This window comes from Cynocephalus volans, chromosome 10 (assembly GCF_027409185.1).
Source record: "Cynocephalus volans isolate mCynVol1 chromosome 10, mCynVol1.pri, whole genome shotgun sequence".
NCBI classification, from domain to species: domain Eukaryota; kingdom Metazoa; phylum Chordata; class Mammalia; order Dermoptera; family Cynocephalidae; genus Cynocephalus; species Cynocephalus volans.
In genome coordinates this window covers 43,015,790-43,033,987 of record NC_084469.1, presented here as the reverse complement: position 1 = coordinate 43,033,987, position 18,198 = coordinate 43,015,790, and the positions used below count along the sequence as shown (strand labels likewise).

General features: G+C 55.3%; 1 protein-coding gene across 5 annotated transcripts in view; it reads left to right on the top strand.

The window, feature by feature from the left end:
- The window catches only part of MAP2K3 (mitogen-activated protein kinase kinase 3), a 29,186-nt gene extending 15,004 nt beyond the window's left edge, over positions 1-14,182 (top strand). For 4 of the 5 annotated variants that reach the window (XM_063109690.1, XM_063109689.1, XM_063109692.1 and 1 more), the window contains 11 exons: positions 838-904; positions 1,346-1,394; positions 2,403-2,516; positions 2,787-2,906; positions 3,732-3,848; positions 4,343-4,394; positions 5,360-5,487; positions 5,958-6,035; positions 11,018-11,157; positions 12,442-12,487; positions 13,093-14,182. In XM_063109690.1, the coding sequence (XP_062965760.1) occupies positions 838-904; positions 1,346-1,394; positions 2,403-2,516; positions 2,787-2,906; positions 3,732-3,848; positions 4,343-4,394; positions 5,360-5,487; positions 5,958-6,035; positions 11,018-11,157; positions 12,442-12,487; positions 13,093-13,176 (995 nt within the window). In that variant the 3' untranslated portion in view covers positions 13,177-14,182. Of the gene's footprint in view, positions 1-837; positions 905-935; positions 1,049-1,345; positions 1,395-2,402; positions 2,517-2,786; positions 2,907-3,731; positions 3,849-4,342; positions 4,395-5,359; positions 5,488-5,957; positions 6,036-11,017; positions 11,158-12,441; positions 12,488-13,092 lie in introns of those variants that run through there. The other variant, XM_063109691.1, reaches the window with a different exon arrangement.
- Positions 14,183-18,198: the final 4,016 nt, after the last annotated feature.

The following is an 18,198-nucleotide window of genomic DNA, read 5'->3' as shown; positions in this document are numbered from 1 at the left end:
GTGTCAAATTTCTCCTTTCATAAGGACACCAGTCTTACTGGGTTAGGGCCCACCCTAATGACCTCATTTTAATTTAATTACCTCTGTGAAGAGCCTATTTCCAAATAAGGTCACATTCTGAGGTACTGGGGGTTAAGATTTCAACATGAATTTTTGGGGGACACGATTCAGCCCACAACAGAAACTTAGGATATAGGACTTCTGCCTGGGTCAGGAGCCTCGGGGCCTGGCAAATGTCTCAGCTTCTCAGACCTGGCCCTGCGCCCTGAGGCTGTGTATCCTGGGTGGGCCTGTACCATGGGCTGGTCACTCCTGCCCAGCCAAGCCCTGAAGCATGTGGGGCCTGCCAGGCAAGCGGTGGCTGCAGGCGGCTCTTGGGGATGGTGTAGCCAGCAGAGCAGCTTCCAAAACGGTGGCAGAACTGGGCCTCTCCAGTGTGTGAGGAAAACTGTTTTGGGAGCAGACTTGAGCTCAGGTCCTGGGTGTGCCAGTGGGGCACCTCTGGCTTCCTGCTGCCTCTGTAGCCCACTCCATTCCCTCTGTTGGGTGCCTTTCCCTGTTACAACAGTGGGCTCTAAGCCCTGGACCTTCTCCTCCTCCTGATGCCCCAGCTTGGGCCGGGCATGCGCTCTGGACACGCAGAGGCCCCAGGGCTCCCTCATGGCCCTGACTACCCTGACCCTTGGGCATCTGTGTCTGAGACGGGGTAGTGGTGGGGCTCCAAGGCAGGGGGGCCTGAGTCATCTCTGTCCCCCGCTTTGTCCAGCCCATGGGGAGCCCAGGGGACATTGATGGACTGAGGGATTAACCAGACACCTTGCCTTCTTTCCCTTTTAGGAAAATCCAAGAGGAAGAAGGATTTACGGATATCCTGCATGTCCAAGCCACCTGCGCCCAACCCCACGTGAGTCTGCCTCAGTTGCTCTCCTGCTCAGCCTGGAAAGGCTTCCTGAATGGGGTCCAGTGGAGAGAGCAAGCAGGAGGTGAGGCCGGCCCTGCCTCGGCTCCTGGTCCCGTACTGGGCCAGGAGGATGGTGAGCCAGGCCAGGTGGGTGGCTGTAGGGGGGAGCCAGGCCAGGCAGGTGGCTGTGGGGGGGAGCCAGGCCAGGCAGGTGGCTGTGGGGGCCCACAGGCACTCCCCACTTGCTGTGCCCCATTCTCACCCCGTCTTGGAGGCTGTGCCACAGCCACCTGGCAGAGATGCCACACCTGGCACATAGATGTTCGGCACTGATGATATGAGCATGAGGTGGCCCGGGGGGCTCCCTCCCAGGGTCAGAATGCTCCTTCTTTTGGGGGATGGGGGTGGTTCTCTCTGAAGCTCACAGTCCTGCTTTCTCCACAGACCCCCCCGGAACCTGGACTCCCGGACCTTCATCACCATTGGAGACAGAGTAGGTGCCGGCTGTACCCCTAGGCGGGGTCTCTCACTGCACCTGACGAATGGGTCGAGCTGACCCTTCAGGGCCATTGGGAGTGGCTGTGGGTGGCGGCCAGAGTTGGCTCTGCGGAAGGGCCTCACTCCCCACATTGCTGGGCTACCCATTCTGACTCTCCCGTCTGGAACAGGGACAGTTGGCCTGCCTCATGGGGCCGTGGTGTGCTCAGAGTTGGCACAGAATTTTCTGACCTCAGCGTTTGGCCCATGGGCCCCTGTTCACCTGTGGGATACTGTGTTGAGCATGCAGACTCCTGGCCTACCTAGACCTGCTGGAGCAGACCCTCAGGGCCAGCGCCCGGGAGTCTACATTTTACACACACCTCCTGATGCTTTGGGAGGGCACCAGCCATTGGGAATCCTGGCTCAGGGATCGAGTGTCACTCACGGGCATGCCGAGGTTCTCCTGGCAGTCTCTGAGGCCTCTCCTCAGGCGGCACCCCTCCTGGGCTTGTCTTCCTCTGACACTCATGCCTGATGTCTGTTCCTCGCCTTGCTGCTTCCTTTTGTGCGTGTCTCTCCTGACAGAGGGAGACCCGTGAGGCAGGGCTTTTGTTTTGTTCTCCTTGTGTCCTCAGTGCCTGGAACAGGGATGCACGTGGTGCACGATCAATAGCAGTCGAATGAACGGGGCACTCTAACCAGCTGGGGGGTGGGGAGGGGACAGGGAAACGGCATCTCTGGAGCTGCCTGTGCCTCTGGGGCGTTCCAGTGGCTGTGTTACGTACACTTCACACCAGCCCTTGGAGGCTGCTGCTGCCTGTTTTATAGAGGCAACGTGAGGCTCAGAGAGGTTAAGTGACTTGCCAGGCATTACACAGCAGCGAGTGGCAGGTACGAGGATGAGCCCCAATCCAACCAGTTCGTCCTCTTCTGTTTCTGCTGCCCCAGCTGTCTCCATTAGATGAGGGATGAGGGCCAGCTCCCCACTTGGTAGCCACCGACCCTCTTTTCTGTCCCCAAGAACTTTGAGGTGGAGGCCGATGACCTGGTGGCCATCTCGGAGCTTGGCCGCGGAGCCTATGGGGTGGTGGAGAAGATGCGGCATGCCCAGAGTGGCACCATCATGGCCGTGAAGGTAAGCAGGGTCCACTGTGCCCCACCCCAGCCCTGCCAGGAAGCACCAGGGCCTGGAGGCAGCTGGGAGAGCTGCCTGGAGGGGGCATGGGCTGAGGTTACCGGTCGATTTCCCACCATATGGCCCTCTCCCTCACTGTGACCAGTGGTGGGTCAGAGGTTTTCAGAGCAGGCCAGGGTATGGGCCTCCAGAGCTCCTGGCTCTCATGTAACGGGTGAAGGATGCTCATCCCTGCCACGGCTGTCCCTGAACTGTAGCCCTTCCCTGCAGCGGATCCGAGCCACCGTGAACTCACAGGAGCAGAAGCGGCTTCTCATGGACCTGGACATCAATATGCGCACTGTGGACTGCTTCTACACTGTCACCTTCTATGGGGCCCTCTTCAGAGAGGTACAGCCTGACGGGAGGGGGTGCTGGGCTGCTGGGTTGGGAGCTCGGCCCCAATCACCAACCCATCTGTTGGCCCGCTGACTACTTTATGCAAGTGCTGGGGTCGGGGGGCTTCCCTGCCCACCTGGGAGACAGCACGTGGGCTCTTCAGAGCACAGGCTCAGGAGCCAGACTGGCTAGCTCTTCTGCCTCCTAGCTGTTGCCACCTGCTCTGTCCTTTAGTTTCCTTGTCTGGAAAAGGAGGCCAGTGACCATGCATGCCTCTAAAAGTTGTCATCATTAAGGGATGTGGCCTGGGGCCTGGCACTCAGCAAGTGCCTCCCACTCGGCAGGCCGTCCTGAGGGACATGCAGGAGTTTGCTAGGGAAGAGGGAGCAGGTCGTGGAAGACGAGGGAACCAGCTGCCAGGGGCAGAGCTGGCATGAGGGGCATGTGTTGCTGAGCTGGCTCAACTGCACACTGAAAGCCCCCATTGGGGTGACACAATCAGGCTAGTGTTTTATTCCCTTCTCCCTGGAAACACCTTGGAATCAGGGATTAGGTAGAGGAGCTGTGGTAGCAGAGCCCAGGGAGGCTGGAACCTGGACCTGGCTGTGGTGGCAAGGCTGGAGGGGCAGGGAAGCGGGCAGAGGCTGGAGGGTGCCAGGCAGAACGGGAGAGCTAGGAGCTCAGTAACACGTGCGGGCCCAGTGGGCAGGTGTGCGTCCGAGACGGAAGCCAGGGCTGGCACTGGTGCTGGGGAGGCCCAGGTCGGCTGTGTGGAGGCAGGATGTGGGGGGACATTGGTGCTGGGCAGGGAGTGCTGAGCCCTGGGTGCACCCACAGGGAGATGTGTGGATCTGCATGGAGCTCATGGACACATCCCTGGACAAGTTTTACCGGAAAGTACTGGATAAAAACATGACAATTCCAGAGGACATTCTGGGGGAGATCGCTGTGTCTGTAAGTGGCCCGGACTTGGGTGGGCCGGGGGCTTCCGGGTGCATGAGCCAGAGGCTGCAGCCCTGCCCAGCAGGCAGAGTCCAGTCTGATGATGGTGTCTTGGGTGGAGCTGTGCCCCAGTGTGGCCCCTGAACCTGGGTATCTGCCCCACTCCTCCACTGCAGACCAGAGCCTTCTTACTCAGGAGACCCCAGGGCCTGGGGCCCCTGGAACCCCACAGATTTGGCAGACACTGGGTCTCCATGCCTTTGAGTGCATTTTTAAAAAAGGAACTTAGTATTTACAACTGCTTTATACTGAAAATGCCCCAAGGCAGTTCACAGAATTGCACAAGCTGAGCTGGGACAGGGAGGAGCCTGGGGTGATGAGGGGCTGGGTGCATGAGGGGAGAGGGAGGGGGCTGGGCATGGGGTGGGGGTCTCACTGCGCTGTCATTGTTGATGCAACCAGGAGTAACAACAGTCCTGTCTCTCCCCTCCCCATCCCGGCGCCAGATTGTGAGGGCCCTGGAGCACCTGCACAGCAAGCTGTCTGTGATCCACAGAGGTCAGTCCGACAGTCCGCCAGTGGGGCCAGCCCGCGGGAGGGGTCTCTGCCCTGGGACGGGCTGGCTGGTGTTCGTTCCGATGCACAGTTTACAGGTCGTGAAGGGCCCACAGGTTCATGTGCGCATAACCACCCTCGCTGCCGCTGCTGCTGCTGCCGTCGCCGTCACTGCTGAGAGGCAGGACGGTCTCTGAGACCCTTCCTTTCCTCCCCCCATTCCCCCGAAGCAGCCACTCGCCTGATTTCTTCCCACAGTACCCTGTTTTGCTGGTTCCTGAACGTGCAGCCTCTCATTGGGCTTAGTGTTCTTGGGTCATCCCAGCTGTGTGTGGTTGTAGTTCGTTCCTTTCTACTGCTGAGTACTAGTCCATTTTATCCAGACTTGCTATTTCTTAAAAAACTAATTAGGCCAAATCCTCTTTGACCACTCGATGCCTGGCCCAGCCGCTGGTCCCAGGTCACTGCATGTTTAACATGTTTAGCATGGAAACTTCTGGTCCTTTTTTCACACATTGGTAACCTTATCCACATCCCGTAAGAGCATGTGGGCTGCGTGTGTGTCATATGTGTCATGTGCACGATTGCTTGGAGATTCTCACTGCAAGGCTGTGGAAGGCTCCATGTGTGACCCTGCCACCTGCCTGTAGCGCCTGCACCACTCAGACAAACCGCCCTCGCTGGACCTTGTGTCTGGAGCACGGATGGTAGACTGAGAAGTGGCTCCCTGGGCGAAGTGTCTAGAGTCCTACCTTCCCCTCAGTGGCAGGGGCTGGGCTGGGGCGCGTCCTGGCTGCCCGTCCCACCATGCTGCGTGGCTGTGGGCTAGCGCAGCACCTCTGCAGCCTCAGTTCTGTCGTCTGATTCTCTGGCCGGGTGGAACCTGCGCATTGGGGTGTGGGGGAGGCACGGTGGCGTGTTTGTGCCCACAAAGGTGGGCTGAGAAAGGTGTGTCCTGCCCCCGGCAGACGTGAAACCCTCCAACGTCCTCATCAACAAGGAAGGCCACGTGAAGATGTGTGACTTTGGCATCAGTGGCTACTTGGTGGACTCTGTGGCCAAGACAATGGATGCCGGTTGCAAGCCCTACATGGCCGTGAGTGGTCCCTGTGCCCACCCCAGGCTCAGGAGAGGACAGGGCCAGGGGAAAGATGTCCAGCCTCGGCCAGTTGGCCATGTCCTCTGTCCATCGGGACAGCCTCCCAGACTCTGCATTTCCTGATGCAGGCTGCCCGAGTGGCCCCTCCTTACCCCTGTTAGTGACTGCACCCCCGAAATGCCCCATGTGGGTGATAAGTTGTGTAGACACCCCATATGGAGGAGACTTGTGGTCTGTGCAGGTCCTGCCCCACTCCCTTTGCCCTCCCCTGGGTGGGGGTAGCTGTGAGACCAGGATTAGGCATGACCCCAGCCCTCGCCAGCCTCAGTTTCCTCCTCTGTCACATGGGCAGGTAGGGCAAGATGAGCACTCAGTTTTGGGATGGGGGAGGCAAGACTTAGCTAAGGGAGCCTCGGATGGCTTGCATATTGGGGTGGGTGTTCTTACCTCACTGGTCCCTCTTGCAGCCCGAGAGAATCAATCCGGAGCTGAACCAGAAGGGCTACAATGTCAAGTCGGACGTCTGGAGTCTTGGCATCACTATGGTACCGTCTTGGGCTGGGTCCAGCCCCTGCTGGTCAGGTGGGGCCAGGGTGGGGCCATGTCTGGGGCCGTGAGCTTTTGGGGAGCGCATCAAATAGTTTAGGTCCTAGAAAAAAGTATTTGCTTCAAAATCTGAGAAGAAAACGTGCCATCAAAAATTACCGTCTATTTAAGGGAGTGTTTGTGAGTGACATTATCGCTTCCCTAATTGTTAGGTTTACCCATCATGAAAGATCTGGACATTTTGTGATAAGTCAGCCACTGGACTTTTCCCCAAAACTGTTAGTGCTTGTTGAAAAATCACAGCCGATCCTATATTACGTGAGTTCCTTTCTGGTATGCAAATAATTTAAAAAGCAAAATCATCAAAACCCTTTCAAAAGTTGTTCACAGCAAGAAGTATGTTGCCTGCAGGGTCCTTGTGCATTTCTGTGGGCTTGGTAGGAAGGGGTGGGTGGGGCTTCTCAGTCCTGCACCTGTGGAGGCTGCAAAGACCCCTGGCTTAGGTGGGGTGGGGGCAGGTGTCCTGCCCTGCACGGCTGAGCTGGGTTGGGGTGCATCTGAAGTCCAGGTGTAGGAATGGGCCTCCAGCCCCTGTTCCTTCTGGAACTGCCTGGCAGAACCCACAACCCTTCCTTTGTCAGGGCTCAGGGAGATGGGTGGGTGGAGGTTTGTCTGTCTGTTGATTGTGGCACCTGTGTGAAGAATGGAAGGGAGAGATAGGAACACTAGGATGTGTCCTCTCAGCCAGTTCTGGGAAGTTGTGCAGGAGATAAGGGTACACGGAAGAGTGTCTCCATCATAGCAGCTGCCAGAGTTTGTGAGTCAGTCTGGTGACTTGGCTGTCTGAGTGGTCTTCAGCCCCCACTCTCCATCCCAATCTTTGGGACTAGTAGGATGTGTCCTGTGTGACAGCATCTTCCCTGCCTGGGGGGAGCATTTAGACAAAATCAGTCAGATATATGGTGAGAAAGGGTGTTGGGGTGTTTTCCAACACTAACAACCCATTCTCAGATTCTCCAGACACCCAACTGGGTGTCCTGCAGTTCATTTTGATTCTGACTCTAACTGCCTAAAGTTAGCGCAAACCCAGAGGTTCAGCACTCAGTCAGTCCCACAAGACTGCCTACTTCACAAGCCAGTCCCAAGTCCCACATCTCCCATACTACTGACTGACCAGCTACAAATTGGGGGTTCCCACAACCCTGCTGAAGTTTGGATAATTTTCTAGAATGGCTCACAAAACTCAGGAAAACACTCTACTTGTATTTACTGGTTTATCATAAAGGACACAACTCAGGGTCAACCAGATGGAAGATATGCATAGCAAGGGGGCTGTGTGGGGGGTCTGAGGATGTGTTGTGGAGCTCATGTCCTCTTTGGGCAGGCCACCCTCACATGCTCACCAACCCGCAAACTCATCCCGCTCCTCCAGGGTTTTTATAGGGCTTAATCTTCAGCCTCCCGCCTTCTGGAGGTTCTAGCCCTGTAATCCCTTGGTTTTTCTGGTGAATGGCCCCACCCTATGTCACCTCATTAGCATAAAATCAGGTGCGATCAAAGGAAGCTCCTCGTAGATAACAAAAGATACTTCTATCAGGCAGGAAATTCCAAGGGTTTTAAGATCTCTGTGCCAGGAACAAAAACCAGATATGTTTCTTACTGTGCCACTGGCGTGGAGAAGAGAGTCCAGCGGGTGGGGGGTGGCCCTGGGGATGGGCAGAAGGGCCACCGTTCCAGGCAGGAGGCCAAGAAAGGCCTCTGTGAGGAGGCAAAGGGGACCCTGAGGTAGGTAAGTGACTAGTGTGTGCCTGGGTGGCCGGGTCAGAGGAGAAAGGGTGGGAGGGACGGCAGAGAAGTGTCAATGGAGGGTAGGATCAATGTAGGTGTTTTGTATTTCACTTGATATTGCTGTTACCATCACATCATCATCATCATCATATAGCTGTAACTTTAATAAAATGTCTCTGTAGACAATGGGAAAGAATCAAAATCAAAATAATTTTGTCAGAGAGGTAGAATTGGGTGATACTTTCAATTTTCCTTAATACTGTTGATATGCCATTTTTCAATTAAGCTTTTTTCTTTTTGAACTGGAGAGGAATATTTTAAAGTCTGAAGTCAGGTACTATGCCTGCAGATAAGTGTTTTCCAACTCCCAAGTTAGAAAATAAAAAGAACAAGTTTTTATCATATCTACAGACTACACAGAACTGGTTGGATGTCAGAGACCCCACTCGTGAGCACTTCACACATACACACACCGTGCTACCTCCTTCTCTCCCTCTGTCATCATTGTTGGGACCCACCATGACCTATGACTTTCTGATGTCTCTGGTGGAACTTGGACAAGTGTGTGCTAAGTGCATATTTCAGTTATCAAATTCTGTATAGCAAACCACCACTCCAGGACCCAGTGCCCTAAACCAACAGTGGTTCTTTATTTCTCATGTCTCTGCTGTCAAGGCTGGGCTCAGCTGGATGGTTCTTCTGCTGCATCTGGCACTGGCTGGGGTCATGCTGGACTGGGCTGGGCTGGATGGTCCAAAAAGACCTTACAGATGCAGAGCTCCTCCATGTGGCCTTCTCCTGTTGGGCTGTGCATTGGGCTTCCTCATGACATAGTGGTGTCAGCATACTTGGAATCCTTTTCTGGTAGCTGGCTTCTGAAAGGGGAGACCTCTTGAGTGCTAGGCCTGGAACACTGCTGCTACCTCATTGTATTAGAGCGAGTCAGAAGGCTGCCCAGGTGCAAGGGGAGCAGGGCAGGTGTATGGGGGTGGGGTCCACTCTGGAGACCTGCTGCCATGGTGCAGGGTAGCTTTCTCCCACAAGTTACAAAAGTGATGGAAACCCAGTATAAAAACACAGAGGAAAAATAAAGGGAAAATGACCATAATTGTTCTGCTTAACGACACACACCTCTTCTTTCTATTGCTAATGCCAGCATTGTTCATTGTCTTCTGGAATCGCCTTCCAGACTTTTGTATTGCTTTTTTAAAAAACATGTATTTTTTATTTTGCCCTTTTCATTTAGTAGTACATATTGTTCATATTTCTATGAATTGTTACAAATCCCTGTATGCTTGTCCAAAACCTCCTTAAACATCTGTCACCACTTAAGCAACCATTTACCTAATGGGCATTTCACTGTTTTTGATTGTTTTCTTGCCATTTGAAACCCTCAGCCATGCGGGGGGAGTGCCTGGTGGAACAGCCAGGCACGACCCTGTGTGGGGGCCCCGGCCCTGCTCTCCCACTGTCCTGCGGAGCACCGCGGGAGCCTCTGGGGTGCCTGGCTTGTTCCCACCTACTGCACGCGCCACAGGGCCTGAAAGGAATTACCTAGAAAAGACGTGGGGTCATACCTAGGAAGGCTCTTGGCCCCTGATGAACGTTAACCAAGTGCTGACCAGGCTGGTGTGTTGCCGGGGTGTCACAGGGGTCCAACCGTCACAGGCTTGGCTGAGGCTCAGTCCCCGCAGCAGGGCCCATCCCTGGCACTGGACATTTAGGCTGCTTCTGAATATTTCCTGTGACAGATAACACTGTAAGGCACATCTTTATGGGCACAGGCAGTTTTTATTTTTCATTTTTTGATCTCCTTAGAAAAAAAATGACCAGAAAAGGGGTCTCTATACTAGGTCAAGGGTGTGGACCCTTGTCTGTTTTTCTGATTATAAACTCTGGTAGCTGCTGGTTCTTCTCTTACAGTGGAGATTCTGAGAGAAGGCACCCAGAATTGGTCCGGCTCTGTCCTGTGAATGCATGCACACACGCATATACACACGCGTGCACACACACACATGATTACATACACCCCTGCTGCATTTGTTGCTGGTATCCGCATTTGTGGATATGTCTTGTTTATGTGGCGTGTTTATGTCTTGGCTGGAAAGGGCCTTTAGCCTAATGGGAAGGCCCTTTCTTAGCACAGTCATTAGTGATCTGTTTGGGTGCCAGTTGCTAACACAAAGCGTTTGTTTGAGCTGAGGTCTGTTCCCTTCATTACGGTGATTACGGCCTGTCAGTGAAGGGCCCTGCGCTGCAGCCACGGAATTCTCTCTGCTATTTCAGGCCAGGGCCTGGACTGACCTGATTTGCTTTTTTCATCCCAGCAGTCAAAATCGGAAACCAGAGTTTGTTGTAAGCTAGCCTGTCTCTTCCACAAATGATGTCCTTTCAACTGCAGGCAGGGCATGGGGCTAGGAGCCTGGAGTAGGTGCAGAGACTGGTCGGCCCAATGTCACCTGCAGGGAGGTCCAGGTCCAGCAGCAGAGATGAGGCTGCATGGGCCATTTGTCTAGGGGGTCAGAGAGAAACGGTGGTGATGGGGCAGAGAGGAGGCAGCCATGGATGTGGGGTGGGGCTGCAGACATCAACTCCTGATGGGCCTGGTGGGCTGTTGCAGAGAGCCAAGCAGCCCATCAGATGTAGGCTGCATGGTCTAGTATTCCTCCCACGGCCTTCGGGGGAGAGAGGTGTGTGAGAATCATTTTATTTCCTCTTTGCCTCCCCTGTAAAAACAACAGCCCAAATAAATGGCAATAGGCACATAGGCTGTGTTGGGGAGACATTAGGGAGGACAGTGGCTTGTGATGATCAGGGACCTGATGACCCATCTAATTAAGGTGCTTTGCCAACTGCTGCCTTGCAAGAAGGCAGCCCACCATTGCCAGCTCCTCAGATTTTGCCAGATCAGCAGGAACCTGGGTTCTTATGCAAAATCTTCTGAATTCAGATTGTTTGAAAACCACATGGTCAAACTAGTCACAGCCCTGCACCGGGTCTCTGCTGGCTGGGTCAGAGGAGCTAAATACTGGCGCCCCTGGCCTTCCCTTTGGGTGTGCTCTGATGTGTTAGGTAGGTCACTACAGCAGCCCCTCAGCCCGCCTGGAGGCCGGGCTCTGAGATCCCTCTCCCCACATCCCTGTCTTCTGGGTGCAGAGTGTGGGTGCATCTAATGCTGCTGTCCTCACTGCAGATTGAGATGGCCATTCTACGGTTCCCTTACGAGTCCTGGGGAACCCCGTTCCAGCAGCTGAAGCAGGTGGTGGAGGAGCCGTCACCCCAGCTCCCAGCCGATCGTTTCTCCCCTGAGTTTGTGGACTTCACTGCACAGTGGTGAGTCTCTGGCCCTGCTGAGCCCCAACTGGCAGCCCTCCCTGCCCGGGCCAGATCCCAACTCCTTCCTGGGCCAGATCCCAACTCCTTCCTGGGCCGCATCCCCTTCTCCTTTAGCAAATCATAGCATGGTGTCAAAATACGTAAGGCAGAAATAGTTGGAGCATGAAGAAAATTTGACAAAACTGGTCCTGGTGGGAGATTTTAATACAATCCTTCCAGAAATAGATTAGGTAGACTGCAAAGGAAAAAAAGGCATATGGAGGATTCACATACGTAACAAATGTGCTTTTATTGATGTCTAGAACCAAATTAAAGAATGCACATGGGAGCCTTATAAAAATTCATTGTGTTTGAGGTTACAAAGGAAATAACGAAAAAGGAAAAGGCATTCAGAGAATGTATGTGTTCTCTGAGCATAATTAAATAGAACAAGAAATCAGTAAGTAAGGAGGAAACAGCTAGAAGGAAATGAAAAGTAAATTCTTCTAAATAACTCCTGCGTTACGAAAGAGATTTCAGAAATAAAATTAAAAGCCGTAAGTGAGGACAGTGAGAACATAACATATCAACTTCTGTATGTTGCGGGAAAAGAGATACTCAGAAAAATTCAAAGCCTTTATTTCATTTATTAGAAAGTAAGAAAACTGGGGCCGGCCCTGTGGCTCACTCGGGAGAGTGCGGTGCTGGGAGTGCCGAGGCCGTGGGTTCGGATCCTATATAGGGATGGCCGGTGCGCTCACTGGCTGAGCCGAGGGTTGCGATCCCCTTACAGGTCAAAAAAAAAAAAAAAGAAAACTGAAGACAGATGAGGTCAGCAAACAGTCATTGGTTGGCTTGATCCCCTTTCATTGGCACCTCGTCTATCCCAGGACCCATGACAAGGAGTTTCCTCTGATTGAGGATACCAAGTACATGGTCATTAGGCAGAGCATTTTGGGTTTTGTTTTGTTTTGTTTTTTGGTGGCTGGCCAGTATGGGGGTCCGAACCCTTGACCTTGGTGTTATCAGCACCATGCTAGGCAGAGCATTTTGGTGTTGGTTTCATGGAAATTCCTAGATTACTATGGAAACAAGGAAACTAAGTCTCTGTAGTTTGCCCGCACGGGTTCCGCTCCACCCTGGGAGGTCCCCTGGACAGTCCTGCCCCTTTTTCCCCACCCCTGGGAGCACGTGTGCCTCACTGCCTGGTCAGGGGTGAGCCCAGCCTGGCTTGGCTGGCCTGCAGGGCTAGCCTCACTTACTGCAGGCTAGCCCGGCCTCAGCTGCCCTGTTCTCTCCTAGCCTGAGGAAGAACCCTGCAGAGCGCATGAGCTACGTGGAGTTGATGGTGAGTGTGGGCTGGGTAGTGGCTGGGTGGGGCTCTCCGGGGAGAGTGCTGAATCCGGGCACACAGATGGGCAGCTCTCTGGCCGGCCCCTGCATTAACTCATTTAGGTGCTTAGTCACTCTGTTCACTCATTCACCCACGCATACCTGGCTCCTTCCTTCCTCCTCCAGCCAGGCCATGGTGGAAGGGTGCTGAGGCAGTGCTGTGACAGAAAGGGGCAGAAGGACCAAGAGTGGCATCAGGGAAGGCTTCCTGGAGGTGGTGCCATTTACCCTGAGCCTGGAAGGATGAATAAGGGTTGCCTGCTAATGGAAGGAAGGGTGGAGAGGGCATTCCAAGCAGAACGTCCACCATGGGCAGGGGCCTGGCATATGTGGGGAAAGGGGAGGTTTGTGTGGCCGGAGGGTAACTGCAGGAGGGCCAAGGAGGAGCCATGAATGCTGTCTCTGACAGTTGTGGAGGGCTGCCTGGGAGCAGAGGTCCTAGGAGGATGAGTAGGAGTTCACCAGGCAGGAGGAGCATGCAGGGGCTGAGGCTGGCCGGGGAGGAGAGGGTGCCTCACCCCACTTCCCTCCACGGTGACTGTGCCTTCTGTCACCCACCAGGAGCACCCTTTCTTCACCTTGCACAAAACCAAGAAGACGGACATTGCTGCCTTCGTGAAGGAGATCCTGGGAGAGGACTCGTAGGGGGCTGGGCCTTGGGCCCCACTCTGGCCCTCCAGAGCCCCACAGCCTCCTCTGCGGGGATAGTGCTTGCCCACCACATTCATAAGCTACTGCCATCTTGGCCCTGGGCGTTCCGGGATGAATTGAGGGGGCTGCTCCTTGCCGGGCTCTGCAATGAATCGTTTGTCCCAAGTGCCAAAGAACCAGACCATTGGGGCTCCCAGCGGGCCCATGTGGACCCCACTAGTGCCTCTGCCGCTCCAAGGACCCCAAGTCTCTAGCTGCTGAGACCCTGACTTTGAGGGGCCTGGATGCCCCCTGCCGGATGCTGCTGCCCCTCGCAGAGAAGGCAGCCAGTTCCTGTGTGGACAGGCCGCTGCCTTGGCCCAGCCCTGGATGCTACACAAGTTGTATATTTTTTATCTCTTTGACTGAATGGACTTCGCACACTTTGGCCCAGGGTGGCCACACCTCTGTCCTGGCTTCACTGCGAGGGACATAACAGGGGGGATGGATGAGCCATGTGAATTCCCCCAAGACTCCCACGAGGGAGATGTCATGAGCCTCCCAAGGCCTTCCCCCCAGCACTGGCAAACAGGGCCTCTAAAGGGCACGTGGGTCATCTAGCCCTGCCAGCCACCTCCAGGGGTGTCCTTTCACCTTCACCTTTTTTTTTTTTTAATTTATCCTCTGTTGATTTTTTCTTTTGCTTTGTGGGTTTAGCTGGTTTTTCTTGCATGGTTTGGAGCTGATCACTTCTCTCCCACCCCCTAATGTACCAGCAGGCCGATCCTTGTCCTGCTCAGGCTGGGGTGTAGGGGGGATGGGAGAGGTGCCCAGGGGGAGCCATCCAGCTCGCTTGCCTTGGGGACTGGCTCGATGGGAGCCGTGGATTTGCTTTGGTGGTGTTAAAAAAAAAAAAAAGAAAATATATTTTTTTGAAGAAAGGACTGCCCATCTTGGGTCCTTTCTCTAATGGGTTGGGGCAGTCGCTTGGTTGTTGTTTTAATTTAAAAAAAAAAAATAGTGGGATAAAAGTTTGTGTGAGACTGTGTATGACAGCGACGAGCCCCACTGTGTCCCCTAGAAGGTCTCCTCACCTCTGAGCCAGAACCAGGTTGGGTGATCAGGGGACGGTCCGGCTGACCCACCAGGCCTTGCTCTTGACAGCCCCTTTTACATATGAGGACACCGAGGCTCCCAGAGATCTGTGATGAGGTGCTTCATTCTGTGACCATTGAGGTGTGAGGCTCTGCTGGACAGAGCAGCAGACACACAGGCCCCGTCCCCTCATCTATGGTGTTATGCTATTCCTGGTTTACAGATGAGCAAACAGGCCCAGAGAGCTGAAGTGATTTGCCCAAAGCCACACAGCTTGTAAGATGGAGAAACACACTGGGGAGGTACTGGCCCCTGGGGAAGGCTTGGAGGGAGTGGGGGCAGCTTGACAAAGGCTCCTTTGCCAGAGTCCACTCTGGCGCTGCAGTCCTGGACGTGTGGGCTGGGGCAGAAACCCTACTTCATCTGACTCCAGAAGAAGGGCATTTACTTATGTGAGCACAAGTGTGGGTGGCTCAGGCATCCCTGGATTCAGGAGTTCGGTTAATGTCCTGAAGGGCTCGTGCCCACCTTAGCTCTGTTTTTCTCTGTGTCCGTTTCATGCTGCTCATGCGGCAGGGCAGGCCCAGTGGCTCCCACCAGCTCAGCACATGGCTCAGAGCGCCACCTGAGGTCCCAGGGCTGGCTCTCATCGGCTGGGTCCCATGCTCACCCCAGGCCAGGAGGATGGAGTGTGATTGGGCAGACCCAGATCACACCTTGGGGGAATCGGCCGCCACATCTCAAGGTGTCAGAGTGGGGCATCCACAGTCCTCCAAGGAAAGTTAGGGTGCGTTCCCAAGAGGAGGGCACGGGTCCCACGGGCATGTCCGTCCTCTGCCTCCATCCACCCCACTCGCCCTTCTCCAGCCTACCATGGAACAGGCCTCTGCCCATCAGCCTTTCCCGGGCACAGCAGCACTTCACAGTTTCAGGGAGTGTTTGCCCCTCCCGCTCTCCTCCAATCTCCAAGGCTCGCGCTCACCTCTGGGCCTCGGCTGGACTGGACTCTGCCGCCCGTCTTCCTGTGGCTCGTCCCTCTTGCCATTCTGCCTCCTTTGTCACCTCCTCAGGGAGGCCTTCCAGGACCACGCTGGCTAAGACAGCACAGGCGTTCAAGCTCACTACCCAGCTTCATCTGGGCGGGTCTGACCTGTCACTGTTGTACCCCCGTGCCTGGAATGCCGCCAGCACCCAGAGGCGCTCCCTTGACCTCTGCTGAATGAGTGCACACAGCGGCAGGGAGGCAGGGGACGAATCCCGCGCCGACTTCCAGGGGCAGGCCCCGGTCGCCTCCGCCTGCAGCCACCAGGAGGCGGCAGAGCCCGGGCTGCGAGCACAGCCCCCTGGAGCCCCTCCCGGCCTCGGAGCGCCCCGTGCACTTGGCGTGGCCAGGCTCGCACCCCTGCCAGCCCAGGATGCGCCACAGCCCTGCTCCCGGCGGCGTAGGCAGGCAGTCTCAGAGGTTTGGGGCTGACTAGGGTGACAGGGCAGGAGGCCTGAGTCACACAGGTTCTCATGGTGCACAAGCCCCTACAGCTGGCAAATCACGCTACAGCTTTCAGAGAGCCCTACAGTTTACAAAGCACTTGGCAGCTTACCAAACACGGTTTACAAAGTCATTTACGGTTTGCAACTCCCTACAGGGTTACAAAGCACTTTATAGTTTCCGGTTTGCCAAGCACTGGCTAGATTAGACAGCCCTTTACAGTTTGCAGCTTCCTCCACACATTACTGCAAGCACTAGTCATTTACAGGTTCCGTTACCATTTATGGGACCCTTCAGCTTTTATAAAGGGTGTTCAGATCTCAAAGTGGGGGAGCCAGTGTGCAAATCATGCCGGCATTTACAAATCACAGGGCCAGTCCCAGGCCCTGGACAGTGAATCCAACCCAAGCCCTCAGTGAGGGTCTCCCCCACCATACTATTTGCCCCAAGTGGCAGAGCCCTGTCTTCCCCGCTGCCAGGCCCTGAGGTGGGGGTCATGGGGATAGGGACTAGACCAAGCCCCTTTGCTGAGGCCGGATGTTTCCATTTCCCATCAGGCAGCAGGGTCAGGGCAGGCGCCTCACCCAGACCTGGGATTAATAGTCTCTCTGGACTGACAGACAGGTGGCAAAACATGTGGACTTTCTGTTTCAATTACAGCCGTGAGAGCCTCCTCATCAAGCAGCATTAAAAATGCAGGGAAAAAAAAATGTAGCAAACAGGCCTTTCCAGGAGCAGGGAGGCTGAGTCTGAGGGAGGATTTGGCGGATTCCCTTCTGGAGGCCAGGGCAGGCGGCCATCCTTGTTAAATATCAGCTGTGCCTCTTCTCCTCAGAGCCCTGCTGTGGCTCCCAGCTCCCCTGGTTGGGGCCTCCCGATGGCCCACTAGGCCCCACACCCGACAGCCCTGCCTGGCCTCTGCCCACTCTGCCCCTCTCTCTGCCGTGCAGGAACATGGTGCCCCCACATGCCAAGCCTGGACCTGCCTCAGGGCCTTTGCCCTAGCTGTCCTCTCTGCCCAGAATGCTCTCCCCCAGGGTGTTCTCTGCTCAGAATGTCTCTGCTCCAACACTGCCTCTTCAGAGAGGCCTCCCTGACCACCCTGGTCCTACCATATTTTCTTCATATTTATTTATTTGCATTCTTGTTCACTGTCTCCCCAGTACACTGAGAGGGGTCTGTCTTGCTCAGAGCCTAGCTCAGATGAGGGTCAGGTGATGGCAGAGGAAACAGGGCAGGTGCAGGGAAGTTGCCTCCAGCCCCAAGGCCAAGCTCAGGAACCAGGCAGTGGGGCCCAGAGAGCATGCCCCAACCATGCCAAGGCTCGGCCTGGGGCAGGCCTGTGGCTCTAATCACTCTGGGGGGTTGGCAGTCTTGGGAGGGCTCCAGGAGCAAGTCAGCCCCTCATTGTACTGATTGAGGACTCTGCACCTCAGAGAAGGGAAGGGAAGGGACGCACTCAAGGCCAGACAGCAGGCAGCACCGAAGCTGGGAACTGAACGTCCAAGGTGGCACCTGCCCCCACAACAGCTGCCAGGCTCTGCTTCCGAGGGCAGGGTCCAGGGAAGGCCTGTGTGGCCACCTGGCAGCTGTGGACGTCCCCACCACAGTCCCAGGAATTGTGATTAAGGTCCCGCCCCCTCCAGTTTTTAAACCTGTCTGGGTAACGTTTAGGGAAGAGGGAAGGGGCCAGCAAGCAACTCCCACCCCAGCTTTATCTCAGGCTCTTTTCCAGGCTTCTTTGTGGGCAGGGGCATTGGCTGGGCAAGGAGGGCCAGAGTCACCGCATCTCCCAGCAGGGACTTCACAGCATCTGACCAAGCCTCCATCTGATGCACGCATCCCTCCCGGGCCACACCCCCACCAGGGCCTGCTGACCTCTGCTTGCATACTTCCCCTAATGGGGAGCTCACTCCCACTGGGACGAGCTTCCTGGAAGGATCTGAGATCCATCTCCGTGTCCTTGTTCAACTTCCTGAGGCCTGGGACGTGAGGGCCCCATGTGTAAACTCTGGTACACTCTAAATGCTCATTTCTTTGCCTCTTGTGAAAGCTGTTGCAAATCCTTTTGGAAACCAGGTGGGAGGGTCTATATATACATCAGCTGTGCTATGCTTATTGGAGCTGGTTTATCTACATGCCCAGGGCAGCCGGGTTCTCCTGGAGGATACAAAGTCTCTACGAGGCTCTGGCCCTACCTGAGCCCAACCAGAGAGTGAGGCAGAAACAGAGGGAGCCCAGGAACCCAAGATGTCTTGTGCCTCACTCCCTACCCCTGGCCGAGGCTCTGCCCCACCCCAAGTGAGCCACCTGCCAGGCCAGGTTTAGCTGCAGCCACCCCCTCTGGCCTGACAGAAGCCGTGGGCTGCTCTATTCCTGTTCTGGGCCAGCATTGGGGGGGACTAGGGCTGGGGAAGGCCTGGGGAGGCAGAGGCAGCTGAAGTCTCTGGTTGGGG